A 20,119-nucleotide genomic window follows, 5' to 3' on the forward strand; every position below is an offset into this window, starting at 1 on the left:
GTAGCACCCGGCCTTGAAGGTAAAACAACCTATAGGTAGCACCAGGTCTAGATGGGTTAAGTGGTACTAAATTTGCGTCTCAACAAAAGCTAATTCATCCTAGTGTATGACAGAGGACAATTTCACTCTTTTTAAACGATAATAACGATCATGGTCTCATCCCTACAGGACAGCCAGCCTGACATCCTGTACACCTTCTGGAATGATGTCACCAATATTCTGTCTGTGGAGTTCCACAAGGCTACCACAGGTACAGTAACGCCTCTCCTCTCCTCTCCTCTCCTCTCCTCTCCTCTCCTCTCCTCTCCTCTCCTCTCCTCTCCTCTCCTCTCCTCTCCTCTTGACCTGGGGGGAGCTAAGCTACTGTATCTCATGTAATGGGTGGGCGGAGAGAGAGAGAGTGTAAAGAAAATGCAAAGAGCCAGGAATATCTGTGCGCTCCCACTCACTCACGCGGCAAGAATAACAACAAAGTGTGAAAAGGGAGAGAGGCGGCCTTGGCTCATGTCTATGCTAACATTGCACCCAACAATCTGTACACTTCTCTCTACCCCGCTGTGAGCATGTGCCTCCGTGTTTACATACAGTATGTGTCGTCTATAGCGGTGTATCAGCAATTGCGTGGACATTCTGAGCACATGTTCAGAGCACATCTGTGTGTACAATTGTTATGAAGTGACTGCAGGACAGATAGGTGAGAGAGTGGCGGCTCAGATGGACGGCAATAGTGGAAGAATAAGAAGAGGATGGATGGTAAATGGACTGCGTTTGTCCAATGCCAAAATGTTTTTTTTTTTTTTTTCAACGCTGGTCCCATTTTTGGAGAGACCGGCCTAGACCACCAATTACTTTTTTTCCCCTTTTTTTTTTGCATTTCCTATTTGAGAACATTTAACTCTTAAAGGACAACTTTGGTTTTTTACAACAAGGGTTCATATTTTAGATTGTAATTAGAGAAAAGAAAAAGTAAGTGTTAAAATGTTTTCATTTGTTTCGTTCTATTGTTTTATCGTGTTTACCGTGCTAAAATGTGGGGCATGCGTACGCATGGGGGCATGCGTACAAGTGGCTAAATAATGTATTTTTAGACACAGTAAGCCAGCAGTTTCTTTATTGCTATTTACAGTAACACTTCTAGCCCCATAAGTAACATCTAACCATGAAAGTTTGCGTTGAATCTTGGGAATGGGCTTATTCTGTGTAAAATGACATATTTAGCCACTTGTACACATGCCCCCAACCACTGAAATAAGAATCTCTAAAACAATAGAAAGAAGCAAATGAAATAATTTTAACACTCATCTTGTATATTCTTTAATTACAATCTAAAATATGAACCCTTGTTGTAAAAAACTAAAGTTGTCCTTTAATAAGCATTTAAATATACAGTAAACACGAATAAATGTGTGTCTTGAGTTTTTATTTCAAACCTTTGCTTCCGGAGGTCCCTGAAACAAAAATATATTTTGAGATGGTTGAGGGTCCGTGGCCAAATACATGATAATTCTAATGGGTTAATGTCCCTCTGTTCCCTGGTCTTCATCTCTACTATTCTCCCAAGTTCCAGCCCTGTGTTGTGGGAACATTGCAGCTAAGCTCGCACGCATCATCATATTTTATTTTCGTCGTTGACCTTGACCACTGCAGCATAAAGCGTATCCCCCAGTGTGTCACTATATGGAACTCCTGTTTGAGTAGAACGCAAGGCCAGGACGGCAACAGCCTGAAGTCCAGCTTTGGCATTTATTAAAGCCATTTAGGCCGGGTACGCATTATTTTGCGTAATATTATGTTATGCTTTGACTATTGAAAAATAGCAGATATACAAGCTCACAGCGCGGCACCGAGTGCCGCGCTGTTCACTTAACTGGAGCTCAGTCTGTTCTTGAGAGAGTACTATGTCAGTGGTTCTCAAACTTCTTCATGTGAAGGACCCCCAAAATGATACTATGTATTTGGCCACGGACCCCCATCTCAAAATATTTAGTTCCAAGGAAGGACCCCCTTTGAGTTACAAACATTCACTTTAAAAATACATATGTTCAAAGATTTGCACACATTTTCACGACTTTAAAAAAAATAGCAGATCTACAAGCTTGCAGCGCGGCACTCGGTGCCGCGCTGTGAGCTTGTATATCTGCTATTTTTCAATAGTTAAAGCATTCAATAATTCTAGGCCTGGATGGGTTAAAGAGACCCGACATGAGTCTCGCCAAAGTCCAGAAGAGACGAGCGAACGTTACGACAGCCATCCATCATAGTGATATATGTATATGCTTGGCTGTGGACAAATGGCTGGCAAGCTTTTGGGACGAACTGGAGCCTGTCGCCTGACCTTTAATTTATTGGCAGCTATCGGCAGAAAATAGCAGATCTACAAGCTCACAACGCCTCGTGCTGCGAGGCGTTGTGAGCTTGTAGATCTGCTATTTTTGGCTAAAGTTATCAGAATACGGATGCTAGGGATGAAAAAGGAGAAAAAAAAGGTGAGGACCCCCTGTAGTAACTCTGAGGACCCCCTAGGGGTCCCGGACCCCCTGTTGAAGACCCATGCTTTAAGTGTTAAAGGAGCTATACCTGTCATTTTTCTTCCTTTTAGCCAGATCCCTCGTCCTCTCTTCAATGTAGCCTACTGAGCAGTGTTGTAAAGTAACTAAGTACATTTACTTAAGTACTGTACTTAAGTACAATTTTGAGGTATTTGTACTTTACTTGAGTATTTCCAATACTTTTACTTCTACTCCACTACATCTCGGATGCAAATATTGTACTTTTACTCCACTACACTTATCTGAAAACTTTAGTTACTAGTTACTTTGCAGGTATTAATTATAATTAATCATAATATTAAATATAATATCATAATTAAAACATACATTATTACACTTTAGCCCTATTTTATACCGTTGCTATCTGAAAATAGCCGATCTACAAGCTCACAACGTGTCACATCGCGAAGCGTTGTGAGCTTGTAGATCTGCTATTTTCAAACATGTTGTACCTTTACTTTTGGTACTTTGAGTACATTTTGATGCCAATACTTTTGGACTTTTACTCAAGTAAATTTTGAATTCCAGACTTGTAATAGAGTATTTCTATATGCATTATTGATACTTTTACTTAAAGGGGGCCTGTCATCTAAAGGGTTACTGTCACTTTAAGAATCATCTTAATAAAAAACAAGTTAATATCTTTATGATGTCATTGTGGGGATGCGCATTTATACGCCAATCAAATTAATTGTCTGTATAGCCTGACTGTTTGACTACTTACTTGCCTGGCGTTGCCAGCATCTACCGCTAGGGGGTGTTGTGTTCGGTCTGGTTTTAACCAGGCAAACTACTTACTGTACTGGTCAGCTGTTGTTGGGCAGATTACACTGAGACAGTTTCAGACTGTTTGAGGATCCACACGGGAGAGAGACCACATGACCTACTGTATCATACTATTATAATTTCTGGGCTGACAGCGGACCTTTAACCCTGCAAGACCCGAATTAATTTCTACTGGCCAAAAAAAATAATCAGATAATCAGATGTGTTGTAGGAGTCCTAATCACAGGAAAATGTAATGTTAAAAACTTAATAATGTTTTTGTAAGGTTTTATAGCCATAAATCATAAATCATGCTCTAATTTGCATTTTGGGGATATTTTTCACAATAATAACATAATGTACATGTTCTAGACATTCTAATGTTCACGAAAAAAAATATTACAGGCATTTTACTTATGTTTTAGGGAGGAATAGCTGAGGAAAAGTGAGATGTTGTTCGTCCAGACGCTGGAATTTCAACTTATCTGGGAGGTGTGAATGTCAGCCTCTGTGGGGGGTATTTATAAGCAAATATCGTGGCCAATGGCATTGTAATACTAAACAATTGGATTTAATGGTGATGTTAATGTGAAAAAAGAACAGGAAAACTAATTATAACATTTAAAAAAAAAAATATTTGAAAAATGTTGCCAAAAAGCAACGCTGGGCCTTGCAGGGTTAAGTAAAACATGTGAGTACTTTTTCCACCACTGCTACTGAGGTTGGGATGAGCTGGATTTAATTAAATGCAATCTGGGAACCCATCGTCAAAGAAGAAAGGGCGACACCTATCGGTCTGTCTCTCTTTCTCTAAGGCTGTCTCGAGAGATTAAATTAAATGTGACCCCCTCTCTCCATTTCTCTCTATTTCTCTCTCTCTCTCTCTCTCTCTCTCTCTCTCTCTCTCTCTCTCTCTCTCTCTCTCCAGCGTCTACATTCCTGAAGCAGGCGGTGGAAGGGGAGTATCCCAAATTGCTGCGTCTGTACAATGACCTGTGGCGCCGGCTGCAGCAGTACAGCGCCAGCATACAGGGGTCGCTAACGGGCAGCGGAGGGGCGGATGCACCCCTGGACATGACGGCCACAGAGCCGGAGAGCCAGGACCTCTTCACTCACGCCAAGCAGGACTACAAGTGAGTGGACGTAAAGTGGCGTACCGGCTTCTGTTTCTACACATTACGTGTTTTTAAGCCATTTAGGCTAGGGCATTCACCAAATATTAGAATATTCGAATATCAAAGTCACTATTCGACGTTGTTCACCGAAGTCGAATATTCGCCTTTTTTTTTTCTTTTTTTTTCTCTCTTTAAAAAATATATAGTTTATAAAGCTTGGCTAGATAGGAAGAATGAGTCGTCAATGGTTCTCAAACCTTTTTAGGCCACGAACCCCAAAATAAACATATTTGAACTTGGGACCCCCACCCTGACAAGCACTTGGATTTGTAGGTATTACATTTAATGTGACTCGGTTCCGCAGATTAAATATTGTGAAAATAGCCAGATCTACATGCTCACAACGCCTCGCAACGCAAGGCATTGTGAGCATGTAGATTGGCTATTTTCACAATGTTCGCCTCTTGCTTACTTAATATTTGACAGTTTGGCCAGTGGTGTCGAATATTCGACTATTCAAATACTTTGAGGTTGAATAATTCGAATACTAAAAATCACTATTCGTGAATGCCCTAGGCCTGGAATCATTTTATACTTTAGTTGGGGTTTAACGATATAGTAACTGTATCGAAATATCGTTTTTAACTTAAAAAAAATCGAAGTATATCGAAATGAAAATAGCTAAAATCGAATCGTATCGTTTCATTTTGTATCGTATCGAATCGGCAGTGAAAAGAATTGATTGTATCGATACCACCTACTTGTGCATTGTATTTAGCATTTTTAAGAAGAAAAAATTAAAAGGAGGGTGTAATCTCTGGTTTGTCCATATACAATGACCATGTATTTGGCAGATAATCACTGTGTTTTAATTATTTATATCCATATTATACATGTTTCCCTTAAAAACCTGCACTATCCACACCTTTCACACAGATTTAATTTCTTTGCTAAATAGTTACTATATCGATTTTAAATCATTGAATCAAATCGTATCGTATCGCCATGAATGAACCAATATCGTCTGTGTATCTTATCGTCAACCATGTATCGTGATATGTATCGAATCGCTGTTAAAATGTTGAAACCGAGTGCCACGCTGCGAGCTTGTAGATCTGCTATTTTTGAAAAAAATTGTGATTTTATTTATTACATTTTTTTTGCAAGTCTTTAAATATATCTTTTTAAAAGGCAAGCGAACATTTGTTACTCAAATATTTGCTTCTGGGGGGTCCCTGGAACAACATATTTTGAGATGGGGGTCCGCGGCCAAATACATGTCATTTTGGGGGTCCTTGACACGAAAAAGTTTGAGAACCACTGATTTAGAAGAAGGATTTAGAAGACATTTATAGAAATGTGTCAAAAATATTCAAAGGCTTGCACAAATGTTCACGAGTTTTCAAAAATAGCAGATCTAGAAGCTTGCAGCGCTGTGGGCTTGTATATATGCTATATCTGCCCATTTTTTAATAAGATCCGCGAACGGGAACATTCAAGAGGTCTTGTTGAATCTGAAAACATTCATTGTCCGACCCCGACCGTCCATTTGAAAGATACAGGCTTCAGAGTCCAGCATGCGCCCAGCCCCTCTCCCAATACACAATGAATCATTACGAGTTTTTCTTTTCTTTTTTCTCGCTCTCTAAAAAAAGGGAAAGGCCTGTTTTGGTTCCCGGTTACGCCATCAAACCATAACTCCTCAAAAACGTTATGTCAGTTAATTCCTCCCCATACACGTGTGTGTAGTCACTGCTGTTCTATCCCACTGACTCACCTGCCAGTGAGGAGCCCCCACCGGGAGGATGTAGGGCAGGGGTGGGCAACTTTGATGATGGTGAGGGCCACTATATTTCCACCTTCCCTCCAGAGGGCCACATTTGTCATTCTACTATTGCATACAATAGAAGCAAAAATAGCAGATCTACAAGCTCAAAACGCATTGCGCTGCGATGCGTTGTAGCTTGTAGATCGGCTATTTTTGCCTCTCTTGAATTGGAATCCTGTAATATTTTTTGTTATTTTTTAATTGGAATCCTGAAATGTAATATTTTGATTCAATTTCAAACGCATTTAGTTATATGCTCATGTTAACTTTATGAACCTAAATAGAAATACATTGGACATAAAACAAATACATTTTATTACTACTATACTAGTCATTAAGCTACTAAGATAGACTGACAGAATTAAAGCAGGTTTGGAATTGTAACAGCTGAAATCAATAATATATCAGTTTTCCGATATTAACCTGAGGGCCGCATTAGGTGAAGGTGGGGGCCACATGTGGCCCCCAGGCCGCCAGTTGCCCATGTATGATGTAGGGCCTTCGTCCTGCCAATATCACCCCCCCCCCCCGCCCGGCTTCCCTCCCCTGAACACGGGCCAATTGTGTTCACATAGACGCCCGACAAAGCCGGATGCACCACGGTGGATTCGAACCCACAGCCACTTTGAGAATTCTGAAGAGCCACCCACAGGATGGCCACATTCAGGCACGTGCACACATAGACACCAAAAGGGGGCTTGAGCCCCTTCCCTTTTATCCATCTGTAAAAAAGTGCCTTCTCCAGACCATGAATGCAGTTTTTACTATGGTGAAAGAAATGCAAACGCCCTCTTTCCATGCCATAGCTGAAGGCAGCATTCAAGAGAATTGCCGTGTCTAAATTCTCCTGAACTTGAATGCAGCATCTTATGTTGAAATCAAGAAATGTGTAGAAATCAAGCATCGAAAATTGCTATTTTCGATGTTTCCACCAAAAGGCCCTTTTTAGAAATTTCAGCCCCTGCCTCTCTAACATTCTCTGCACGTCCCTGGCCACATTATAACTAGAGCCCGAGCGATGCCACTAGTTGGATTTAATTATGGAGAGTTGTTGATTATTCTTTTATTTTTTTAGACAAAAATGGAGAACAGTACAAGTATAGTCAATACAATTGAAATGTAGTACAGTAAAAGTACAGTTAAACTAGCCTGGGGCCAGCCTTTATACAATGCAGCTAACTAGTAACTGCGTATAGCCCCTCCATGTTTTAACCATGGCTGGGATGTCTAGCTCAGCTAGGCTACAGTTAAACACCCTGCCTAAAAGGAACATTGCAAATAAGACCTTTTACAGTCTTTTTTTACATTGAAAGTATTTAATTCATGGAAGTAGAATCTAGACAACTGATAAACACAAACCAAGGATCATTTGGTCCACACAAGTACCGTATTTTCCGGACTATAAGGCGCACTTAAAAGCCTTTAATTTTCTCAAAAAACTACAGTGCGCCTTATAGTCCAGTGCACCTTATATATGGATCATTCATTGACATTGACATTCCCTTTAGCACAGCTCCATCTGTTGGATGCATAACACAATGGTAGCGTCTATTATGTGCGCCTTATAGTCAGGTGCGCCTTATATATGAAAACAGTTTGAAAATAGACCATTCATTGACAGTGCGCCTTATAGTCAGGTGCGCCTTATAGTCCAGAAAATACTGTAATACAAGTACACACACACACACACACACACACACACACACACACACACACACACACACACACACACACACACACACACACCCCATCAGTTAGTGCCTTATAATGAAAATGCCTATCTAAGAACTCACAAGGCACTCCACGCATTGCAATGCGCGTGTAACGCACACACTGCCTAATGGTGATGAATAATAATGAAATGATGATGATGGCAACGGACACACACACACACACACACACACAAACACACACACACACACACACACACACACACACACACACACACACACCTCTTGCCTTGAGGCAAGATTTGCCTCAAAGCTTGTTACAAAACGGGGCCATGCATCATTTATTTCTGTCAACAGGTACGCATTATGCGGTCATTGGATTATCTTATGTGCTCCATTAGGACAGTAAGGGTCCATTTGTACGCTGTATGCAGACCATGGTAAAGTTTGTTGCTGTTGCATATCGTTGTTGTCGGGTGGAAACCATGTATGTCCAAAACCATTCATTTGTATTTATCATTTTAAAAATGATTTAAATTAGTGAAAATAGCCGATCTACAAGCACACAACGCCTCGCGGTGCGAGGCGTTGTGTGCTTGTAGATCTGCTATTTTCACTAGTTTTGTGCGACAGTCTTGTATGATGAAGCAGGGCTTTACTTTACGAAAATTTGAAACTTGGGAGACACAAGGTTTCTGCCCGACAGTGATGTTATGTTTATACTGACCACTGTCCTTTTGCATGTCCATTAGTATATTGATATTATATAGAGCAAAACTAATCTGCCATCTACTAGCTCAGAATGTGTCACATCACGGTGTGAGCTATTTTTGATCGCACCGCGCTGTGAGCTTATACAGTAGATCAACTATTTCCTCTATTTTATATTCTATTTTAAATTCCACAAAAAGAATAACAAAAAAAGCTACTGTTTTGGTCATATGAGTTTTCCACTCGACCGTGATGATTTTTCTGTGCACTTCCTATCATGTACTGTGTGTGTGTGTGTGTGTGTGTGTGTGTGTGTGTGTGTGTGTGTGTGTGTGTGTGTGTGTGTGTGTGTGTGTGTGTGTGTGTGTGTGTGTGTGTGTGTGTGTGTGTGTGTGTGTGTGTGTGTGTGTGTGTGTGTTTAGTTATGTTTGTGATGTGTTCCAAATACACCTGATGTTGTTTTTGTTGGCACCAGTCACAAGAAGGTCCTGATTCTGGAGTTGGGCTGTGTTTTTGATATGTACATGGATCAGGCTTTCCAAGATAAAACATTCTACAGTAATTACCAACCGTTACTTAGAATCATATTACAAAACTTGATGTAGTTGTAGATTATACATACTGATATTTGGAGGGCCTGACAATCCGCTGGCTAGGGATGGGGACCATACGCGATATTATCGTTTATCGACGATAATCGTATCGTGGAGATTTCATTTATCGTGATATCGTCCTCTGTCATGCACTGGGTTCTGATTGGTTCAGAAAAACACAGGTTTCCGTTTCAGACTGTTACTTATATAATAAAATGTCCAAAAAATTCAGTCCGACTTTAAAGTGTGTGTGTGTGTGTGTGTGTGTGTGTGTGTGTGTGTGTGTGTGTGTGTGTGTGTGTGTGTGTGTGTGTGTGTGTGTGTGTGTGCGCGCGCGCTTGTGTGTGTGTTTAGTCCAGAGAAGGCTCTGAAGGACTCCCTCCAGCCCTACGAGGCAGCCTACCTCTCCAAGTCCTTGTCCCGCCTGTTTGATCCCATCAACTTGGTGTTCCCCATGGGAGGCCGCAACCCCCCCTCCAACGACGAACTGGACAGCATCATCAAGACCATCAGCAGGTAAGTAGACAAAAGGCCGAGGTCAAGTTTTACGAATTATTGAGCGTTTAAGTCGTTAAATGACTGAAAGCACTCATTTTAACCCATTTAGGCCTAGACTTATTTAATGCTTTAACTATTGAAAAATAGCAGATATACAATATCACAGTCTTGTTTTGTTTTTTTTACAAGTCTTTGAATATGTCTTTTTAAAAGTGAACATTTGTAACTCGAATATTTGCATCTGGGTGGTCCCTGGAACAACATATTTTGAGATTGGGGGGGGGGGGGGGGGGTCCTCGGCCAAATACATGTAATTTTGGCGGTCCTTGACATTAAAAAGTTTGAGAACCACTGATTTAGAAGAAGGATTTAGAAGACATTTATAGAATAGAGTCAAAAATATTCAAAGACTTGCAAAAAAAAAAAAAGCAGATCTACAAGCTCGCAGCGCGGCACTCGGTGCCGCGCTGTGAGCTTGTATATCTGCTATTTTTCAATAGTTAAAGCATAAAATAATGGTTAAAGTGGTTAAAATCTAAAGTGACACAGATTTGCGTTCAGTCCTAAATGTCCCTGCTTCATCTCTCTCTCAGCTATGGCCTGAAAAAAAATTGAAGACAACTGATTTATGTTACTACACAATTAAACAGTGCTGTGTTTGCCTTCCAGCGAGCTGAACGTGGCGTCAATAGATCCCAACCTCACTCTGGCTGTCGCCAAGAACGCCGCTAAGACCGTCCAACTCTTCTGTGTCAAGTCTGAACAGCTGGTGTGTATTATGCCGTGTTCGGGCAAGGAGGGTGGTGGTTATTTGTCAGTACATGTGCTCCTATGGGTACTCCTTGTAACGGGGGAGTGTGGAAGAAGAGGTGAAGAAGAGAGTGCAGGCAGGGTGGAACGGATGGAGGAAAGTGTTCAGGAGTGATTTGTGACAGAAGGGTACCAGCAAGAGGGAGAGGGAAGATGTATAATAAGACAGTATAGTCTAGTAGCCAGAAAGTGAACCCGGACATTTTGAGTACCCTAAAGTTTTATGTTAGAAATGTTGAGTATGGGTCCCCAGCAGTTAAAAACTGCCGGATGCTAACTTGCATATGTTGGGCAATTTTCATAATTAGCATAAATAGATAAAATTTGCATAATCACCTATAATAATGAAAAAATATGTCAAAAACTGATTGGCCGATTTGAACAATATTGGAGTGGTTTTGGGGGTTATTGAGGATGCTGAATCCATTTCTGACATTTTCTAAATTCAAAATGGCCGTTTTAAACCGGAAATGGCCATATACCAACTTAAATTGGGATGATTTTGATACTTTTTTGTTGATTTTCCAAATGATGAAGTGACTATTTTTGATAGGCTATTGTGGCAGTCATTGTTCTAATAATTTGTGTGGATTGTCTATATTTTGCTTTTGAAATGCAGATAATCTATAAGCATATAAATAACCACATTTATAATTTAATTCATAATCAAAGTCAACAAAAAAGTATCAAAATCATCCCAATTTAAGTTAGTAGTGAGACTAGCCATGCTGAACGGCTTGGAGGCGGTGGTGGCGCTGAGGAAAAGACAGGAGGTGGAGTTGGGGGTGGCAGAAATTGAATTGAGGATCAGCGGCGTCGCCAGGAATGAGATTTTAGTAGGCGAAATTAGGGCTGTCACAATTATTACGCAATCGTCTAATCGTGATTTTTTTTAAATAATCGTGATTATTTTTCATAATCGTCATAATCGTTTACATTTTGAAAAATGTTCATATATTAAAAAAAAAAAAAGTCAAAAATAGTGGAAATAGCAGATCTACAAGCTCACAACGCGTCGCATGGCGACACGTTGTGAGCTTGTAGATCGGCTATTTCCACTATGAATGTTCTCTGTTGTCAAATATGTCAGTAATTTCTTTGTATACTTAGGTTATGTATCATATCTACCATGTGTAACTTCAAAGCCTAAAAGCCAAACAGAAATGTAATTGTCAACAACAAAAACACAATTAAATCGTCAATCGCAATTATTTGAGTGACAATTAATCGTCATGTAAAATGTCATATCGTGACAGCCCTAAGCGAAATGCCAGCCGAAATCGGCTATTTTGAAATGGATAAAATGTATAGGACTGAAGAGATTAATGTAGGCCTGTGTTTTATAGCCTAATAATATTCGAAATAAGTAACCAGTAACTAAAGTTGCCCAATAGTGGAGCACACAGGAGACACAGACCATTTAGGCGAGCGGTTGTCATTGTACTTCTGCGTGCACATTTGATTCTTTGTAAAGCCATGTGATGGCCCAAAGTAAAACCCCTGTCACCCAATGAAAACAATAGCAAAAATGTGCATCTCTATAAGCGAGTTGAGTAGGCCTGAGCGACATTCTTTCGGAAGCCAGTCAGGTCTTTACACAATGTCTTTTCATTCAATTTCTATTTTCTAATTTAGGCTAGATCAGATCTCAGTTGGTAGGCGGTCGCCTAGACCGCCTGACGCTGTCAACGCGCCTGTTGAGGATGCTACGATTCTCTTTAGGAAAGACAAGTGACTGACGTTATCAGAAATGACTACATTAACTCAGCGAGTGCCCACGCGTCAAACTCTTTGATGTGGCTGGAGGCCCACGACGCGTTCGCCGCGTTTACTGTATTTACAGTAACAACATTAAATCTCACCGTGAGGTCGGGGCTATGCCTGGAAGTTGCCCAATCACCGCGGGTTGTTTCCATTGGAGGCTGAGAGCATCACGCGGCCGTTTTTCTCCATATAGTCCAATGCATTTCCCCATCTTTAAAGCCCTTTATCTCTGATGTTTGTTTCTATGGCTAGAAAACATGGAAACGTGACCAAATTAGATCGGCAAACAATAGCTAAATCCTACACTGGCCCATACTAGGTGGAAGAACAAAACTTCCTGACTACGGTCATGTGACCAAGTGACGTCATTACGCATGCACTGACGCAGCAGGGCCGTGTGCAATAGAATGGTGGTGGATCTGGGCAGCCAGAGGGGATAACTCTGGCTCCATCTAGGGGCAGCCAATGTGTTAAAGGATCAAGCCCAGGTTGGAGGTTTTGGGGATAAAACAAGAGAGGGGAGGTTGAAGACGATGTGCAGGGATGAAGGTTGGGGGGGAAGGGGGGGAGGGGGGGAGGAGGGCAATGTGTGATCTCTGCTCTACATGCAAAGTGTCTTGAGACAACACGTTGTGATTCCATTTATAATACATTTGAATTGAGTTGTGTTGTGTTGTGTAAGGACAACAGTGGTAGTCAAAGACAAACTATATAAACCGTCTATAACATCAACTGATCAACAGTCCCAAATCTACTCCCCCTGTAGTGTTATTATTTATATATGTTTATTATTGGTGATTCAAATGTTTATTTATTGTACTGTATGTGTGTGTGCGCGTGTGTGCGTGTGTGTATGCGCCTGTGTGTGTAGTTGAGTACCCAGGGTGATGCCAGCCAGGTCATTGGTCCACTAACTGATGGCCAGAGGAGAAACGTTGCCGTGGTCAACTCTCTGTTCCGCCTGCAGCAGGCCGTCTCCAAGGTAAGCTACTGTTGGACAGTCAACTCTCTGTACCGGCCTACAGTATCTGCTACTGTAGGCCTACTAGCTCCCAATAAGTCACAATATCCCATGAAAGTCTGCAGGGCATCTTGGGAATGGGGGAGGTGACCATTGACTCAACATACACAATGCAGCAGGGGTCTTCAACGTTTTCAGGCCAAGGACCCCTTAGTTGAGACAACTTGAGAGAGAGACGAAGCAGGGACCCCCACAACTTTTTCATAGATTCCATATTGTTTCATTGTTTGACAGCACAATCATCAATGTGTTTTTGGATTCATGTCAATTTGTGTTTTCAGATACCACTTGAACCGTCAATACTTAACAAACTTGACGTTCTTTTTTCCCTCTACACCAAACTTATTTGCCGAAAATAGCCGATCTACAAGATCGGCTATTTTTGGCTAAAGTTCTCAGAATATGGACGCTAGGATTCAAGTAGTTAATATAAAAAAGGAGAAAAAAGTTTTTATCACACAAAGATTTGTCGTCCCCCTGTAGTAACTCTGAGGACCCCATTTTGAAGCCTCATGTTGAAGCCTCATGTAGACTTGTTGTTTACCTCCTGCTTCCAATTCCCATGATGCACCGCAATCTTTCATGGCCAGACATGACTTACAGGGGCTAGTAGAGTTACTGTAAATAGTTATAAAAGCAATCTGCGGCTTATTGTGTTTAAAAAGACATAATTGGCCACTTACGCATGCATCCCGCCCACTCAAATAAAAAAAACGTAAAATCGCTAAAACGATAGATTGCAGTCAAATAATGAACACTCCTCTTTTCTTTTCTTAATTACTACCTAAAACATGAAACATGAAAAAAAAAACTTGTCCTTTAACACATGGGTCTTCAACATGGGGGGCCTCAGAGTTACTACAGGGGGGGCCTCCAAATCTTTGTGTGAATCTTTGTTTTTTCCTTTTTTATATTAACCACTTGAACCCTAGTGTCCATATTCTGAGAACTTTAGCCAAAAATAGCCAATCTACAAGCTCACAACGCCTCGCAGCGCGAGGCGTTGTGAGCTTGTAGATTGGCTATTTTCGCCAAAGAGGTTTGGTGTAGAGGGGGGAAAGAGACAACTAAGTACAGAGTGAAAGGTCAAGTTTATTAAGTATTGACGGTTCAAGTGGTTAAATATCTGAAAACACAAATTGACATGAATCCAAAATACATTGTGATTGTGCTGTCAAACGAAACTATATGGTATCTGTTATGGGGGTCCCTGCTTCATCTCTCTCTCAACTAAGGGGTCCTTGGCCTGAAAACTTTGGAAGACCCCTGCTTTAACGACTAAGGATAAAATGTTCTATTTAGAACAGACGTGTGTCTGTGACTCACTCAGGGTGCCCAATTAACACCTCACCAGGACTGCATTTTCAGACTCGGAGCATGTTATGATACGCAATAGATTATTGTGTTCTGGCTTGGATCATTGGAACTAACATACTTGTGTACTGTAACCCATGAAGACCAGGAAAGCCTATACGTTGTTATACCTTTAAAACCGGGAAATTGTTTGTGTCATTTTTGATGTTGCTACATATATATGTATGTACAGATCAATCTTAAAAAAAAAAAGAATAATAATATTGGGTAAAAAAGCAGCAGATAACAAATCATCACTGACTGTGGAAACCACACTGGACTTCAAGAAACTCTGACTTCAGAAGGTTGACATTTCTGTATTATAAATCCTTGTTTTGAGTGGTCCGGTGTAATATTTGTATGTACTGTATATATGAGATATGGATTTTTGATTTCCATGAGCTGTGTGCCATTTTTGTATGCCGAAATTAAAACAAAAAGTTTTTGAAATTTTCACTGCAAAAATATATGAAAGTTTCAATTTTGTATTTCAATTACGGAAAACAATGAGCTTTTCCACAATATTCAACATTCTTTAATAAAAAATAAAGATTTTCTGAAAAAACTCTCATGCCCCCTCCAACCCTAACCCCCATCTTATATTATCATTATGATGATCGTGTTGTGCCAATTATTTGAGGCCTTCTATTATATCTAGGGATGTAATGATATAGTAACTGAATCGAAAAATCTTTTTTTTTTATTTGCAATGATCTACTATATCGTTTATTAAAAGCAAAATATCATACCGTGTTGACTTTGTATCGTATCGTATGGTTTTAAAATGTGGTAATTGGTATCGAATCGCTTTGCAATGCAAATAATTAATTGTATGGAAACTAAGTATTTGTGCCTTGTATTTGGCAATTTTAAGAGGGAAGATGAAAAAGTGGGGTTTAATTACTTGTCCATTCCATATAGCTACTCTTGGTCGAACGATAAATGTGGGTAATCTCTGTGTTCGTGTCAAGTTGCGCTTATGGAAACACGGTGTTTACTTCCATAATAATAGTTGTGTTTTAACACGTTTTACACAGATTTAATTTCTTTGCTAAATAGTTACTATATCGATTTTAAATCCTTGAATCGAATCATATCGTATCACCATGAATGAACCACTATCGTCCATGTATCGTATCGTTAACCATGCATCGTGATGCGTATCGTATTGCTGTTAAAATGTATCGTTACGCCCCTAATTATATCCCCACCGCAGGTTGAGAATCGCTGTTTTAGCCAGAGTGACTGTAAGCACTGTAACTGTTCATGCTTCTGTTTCATGACATGTTGCTGTTCGGAAATGCATCTACGTATGGAATGAGACTTCTGAATTATTCACTTACTGCAGTCACATGATCACACATGTTAGACACACACACACACACACTCTCTCTCTCTCTCTCGTGCGCGCACACGCTGGTTCCATCTGTCTTTTTGACACACCCACACACACACACTTCATTCATGCCACAATTAACACGACGTCAATCAATGCCAATGCTCAGCAGGGTTGTGATTGCAGGAAGGCTGTGTGTGTGTGTGTGTGTGTGTGTGTGTGTGTGTGTGTGTGTGTGTGTGTGTGTGTCTGTGTGTGTCTGTGTGTGTGTGTCTGTGTGTGTGTGTGTGTGTGGGGAGGGAGGGAAGCTGCAGGAAGTAGAAATGAGGGAGTGCGAATGAATCACTTTCAAGCTGTTCTGGGTTCTGTCATTAATAGCAGAAATGGTCAACAATAACACAACTGGGTAACACGTCCGGTCTGTAATGCATTATAATCACATGTGTAATGCATTATAATGCACTTAAAAGACTTCATAACACTCTTCATAACTTATATTTATGCGGAACAACAAGGTTTGTGAAGAAGTTTAAGTGTAAGGGCTGGTTGTAATGCTTTTTGAGCTCCTTATTATAAGCTCATGATTATCATTGTGAATATTATGCATTATAGATCTGACCTTCAAGTAAAGTGTTATCGTAAATTGTTAACGTGTCCCATCTTGACGCGTTATGAGTAGATCGGCTACTTTATGGCTATTTGTTAGAACAAAATAGGGCTTAAGTGGTTGAAGGAGAGAATGAAGAAAGCGCTACAGCGTTAGACGGTGGAGCACAAATGTGTTCCCTCAACCTTTCCCCATTAAAGATGCATGGTGTGTCCCAGCGCAGCGGCCTGGGTGATTAACGGTCTCATAAAAACAGATTACTCCACCGTTAAATATTTAAGCGCAAGGTAACCAAATTTGTACTGTTCGAAAACGCGGCAAGAATTCATTTCCAGGAGCTCGGTTCATTTTAGCTCAGAGGCATAGATGAAAAGTCGTTAAATTAACCACTTTAACCCGCAACATCCATTGTTCTGGGAGAAACGTTAGCCCAAAAATAGTCGATCTACAAACTCACAATGCGTCACGATCTGACCCATTGTAAGCTTGTAGATCGGTCGATTTTTGGCGAAAGCATTTGGCATACCTACAGGGAAAATGGCAGTCCAAGTACAGTTAACTTGCAACTCAGGGCCGTTTTTTACTAAGAATAGAGTTTAGTGATTACCCCATTAAGACCGGGAGCTTTACTACTTTAACCATTATTTTATGCTTTAACTATTAACACATCTGGTGCCAACCCCGAGTTTCCCGAGTTTGTATTGATACCAACGCTGTGCCAACCCCGAGTTTCCCGAGTTTGGGCCGTTTTTGAAAAAAAAAAAAGAAAAAAGAAAAATCAAATTTTTTTTTTTCAAGATTTTTTTTTGGACCTCCAGAAATGTATTAGGCATGATCGCGATCGCGAAATTGCATGTTTAACCTAGCCTGATTTCAGACTCAGCTCACGCTTTAGTCTGAAACTGTGCTCCATTCTGAGCGATTTACGGGGGACTTTTTTGCGAGCGTGCACGCGCGTGTCCGCGCGCGAGTGATCGCGACGCACGGTGATCGAGACGCACGGTGGACGCGACGCACCGTCGGGGAGTGTGTGTGTGATTGTGTGTGTGTCTCTGTCTGTGCCAGTGACTGCTTCCACACAGAACTGCGACCAGAAACTTGTAATCAACATTAAACAGCTTGGTGAAATCAGTGCGCTCGTGCGTGTGTGTGTGTGTGTGTGTGTGTGTGAACTTCGTTTGAATCGTTTCAACTGCTGCGCGGATTGGATATTCGTTAGACCCACCCCACCCCCACCCCCACCCCCACCCCCACCCCCACCCCGCGCGCTCATTGGACAGCCGAAAATAAAAACCGATTCATGTACTAAGCTCCAGACCAGAGAAAGAGTCCACTCCGAGAGTGGGCGGGGTCTCTGGTCTGGAAGCAGGCTATGTTTAACCCCCATACCAACCCATTCTTTCAAACATGGCAGCCATGTTTGTTTACATCTGAAGAAAACATAATCGCCCATAAATCATGAATGCCTGAACGGATTTCCAAGCGGATTTTTTTGTTTGAAAGCTGTGAACAGCATCTACACACGTGGTGCATCATCTAGGCATGGGCGTGCACTTTTTACACAATTGCACAATTACATGGAAGTCTATGGTAACCATGGCAACGCGAGACATTGAAGAGAAAAAATCATTGCAACATAAGTGTTAACAAATAGCAGATATAAGCTCACACAGCGCTGCAAGCTTGTAGATCTGCTATTTTTGAAAAATCTTGAAAAAGTGTTGGCTTTAAAAATACATTATATTCAAAGATTTGCACACAAATTCACGGCTTTTCGAAAATAGCAGATCTACAAGCTCGCATCGCGGCAATCTGTGCCGCCCTGTGTGCTTGTAGATCTGCTATTTTTCAATAGATGAAGTATCAAAATAATTCCAGGTCTTAATGGGTCTGTTTTAAACAAACAGAGTCACGTGTGAGTCTCGTTTTGCCCCCTCTCCCGTTAACCTTTTGACCTGTGTTTTTTTTTCCGACTTCCAGGTCATCTCGGGGCTCGGGTCGGGTCCGCCGGCTGCTGAACTGGCCCTCTCTGGCTCCCTGGAGGTAAGAATTAACATGCATATACAGGGGTGTCACACCAAATTCTGGGCCCTGGGTACAAAGATTCACTCACATTTTGTGCTTTAACTATTGAAAAATAGCAGATGTACAAGCTCACAGTGAGCTTGGAAATCGTGAAAATTTGTGCGGAGTCTGAATATTTCAAATCCTTCTAAGGTTTTTGAATAACCTATGTTTCCATGTCAGTGGTGCACAAACATTTTCATGTGAAGGACCCCCACAATTATATGTATTTGGCCACAGATCAAAATATTTAAAATAGTTATGTTCAATTAAAAAGTACATACAGTATATTGAAAGATTTGCACACATTTTCACGACTTTTCAAAAATAGCTAAAGTATAAAATAATTAAGGCCCCTCCACCTTGGGCCCTAGTAACTCAGTCCCACTCCCCCCTAGTGAAGCCCCTGTGCACATACTGTAACATGCTTTTTACATGACAGCCAAGGACAGCGGGGCTGCGCCTTTTCTTTCTTTATGTGTCCATTTACACGTAATGCTTGCTTAACGGCTCGATGGCCTCGCACTGTGTGTGTGTAGTGAGTTGGGAATGTGTTCTGGAGCCTTTTGTCACCTCACAAGGTCAAGTCCTGAAGCTCTCACTTCAACATGTCATTGTAAGTTCACACGTGTGCGCGCACGCATGCGCGAGTGCACACACACAGACACCGCACAAACACACAGGTCTGTTTTTTTATGACGTAAAGACCAGTGCACCTAGGTTCTTTATTTTATTTTATTTAATTTTTACTTTGTAGTCAAAGAGCTTACAGAGGAGATTGTACCAAAGATCAGGTTATCTGCTTCTGGCAGGGGGCTTAATTGATGCATCACACGCACGAACGTGCGCGCGCGCACACACACACACACACACACACACACACACACACACACACACACACACACACACACACACACACACACACACACACAGACATACAGAAAGAGGACGTATAAATAGCAGTTAGACTATTCCCCTACAACCCAACACACACACACACACACACACACACACTCAGACTTGTCGGCAGGCATATTGAGTTTGCATTGATTGGCTCAGATGGAACAGCTGATAAGAGGATCAGAATGTTGTGTGCTGTGCTTATCCAGCGTACGGACTAATACGCACGCACACACGCACACTAAACATAATTTATGCTTTTAACTTAAGTTGTGCCAGAGTCAGACGAGGACGTTACGTACGACGTACACTCAAAATGCAATACCCAGCCCACAGCTCATATCGTCACTGTCGGGCAGAAACCTCGTATCTCCAAGTTTTAAATGTATATGTTTTTTCGTTAAGTAAAGCCCTACTTCATCATACAAGACTGTTACATAAAACTAGTGAAAATAGCATATCTACAAGCACACACAACGTTGTTGTGTGTGCTTGTAGATCGTCTATTTTCACTATTTTAAATCATTTTTAAAAT

The 20,119-nt window shown here is 41.0% G+C and overlaps 1 protein-coding gene across 1 annotated transcript in view; it reads left to right on the forward strand.

The window, feature by feature from the left end:
• cog5 (component of oligomeric golgi complex 5) overlaps positions 1-20,119 on the forward strand; it is a 132,705-nt gene that overhangs the window by 96,587 nt on the left and 15,999 nt on the right. Inside the window, exons 11-16 of the mRNA XM_080754521.1 lie at positions 169-250; positions 4,243-4,447; positions 9,586-9,747; positions 10,399-10,498; positions 13,175-13,285; positions 18,601-18,663. Coding sequence (XP_080610647.1) covers positions 169-250; positions 4,243-4,447; positions 9,586-9,747; positions 10,399-10,498; positions 13,175-13,285; positions 18,601-18,663 — 723 coding nt within the window. The remainder of the gene's footprint in view (positions 1-168; positions 251-4,242; positions 4,448-9,585; positions 9,748-10,398; positions 10,499-13,174; positions 13,286-18,600; positions 18,664-20,119) is intronic.

The sequence above is a fragment of the Nannobrachium achirus genome (assembly GCF_963921795.1).
Source record: "Nannobrachium achirus genome assembly, chromosome: 23".
NCBI lineage: Eukaryota > Metazoa > Chordata > Actinopteri > Myctophiformes > Myctophidae > Nannobrachium > Nannobrachium achirus.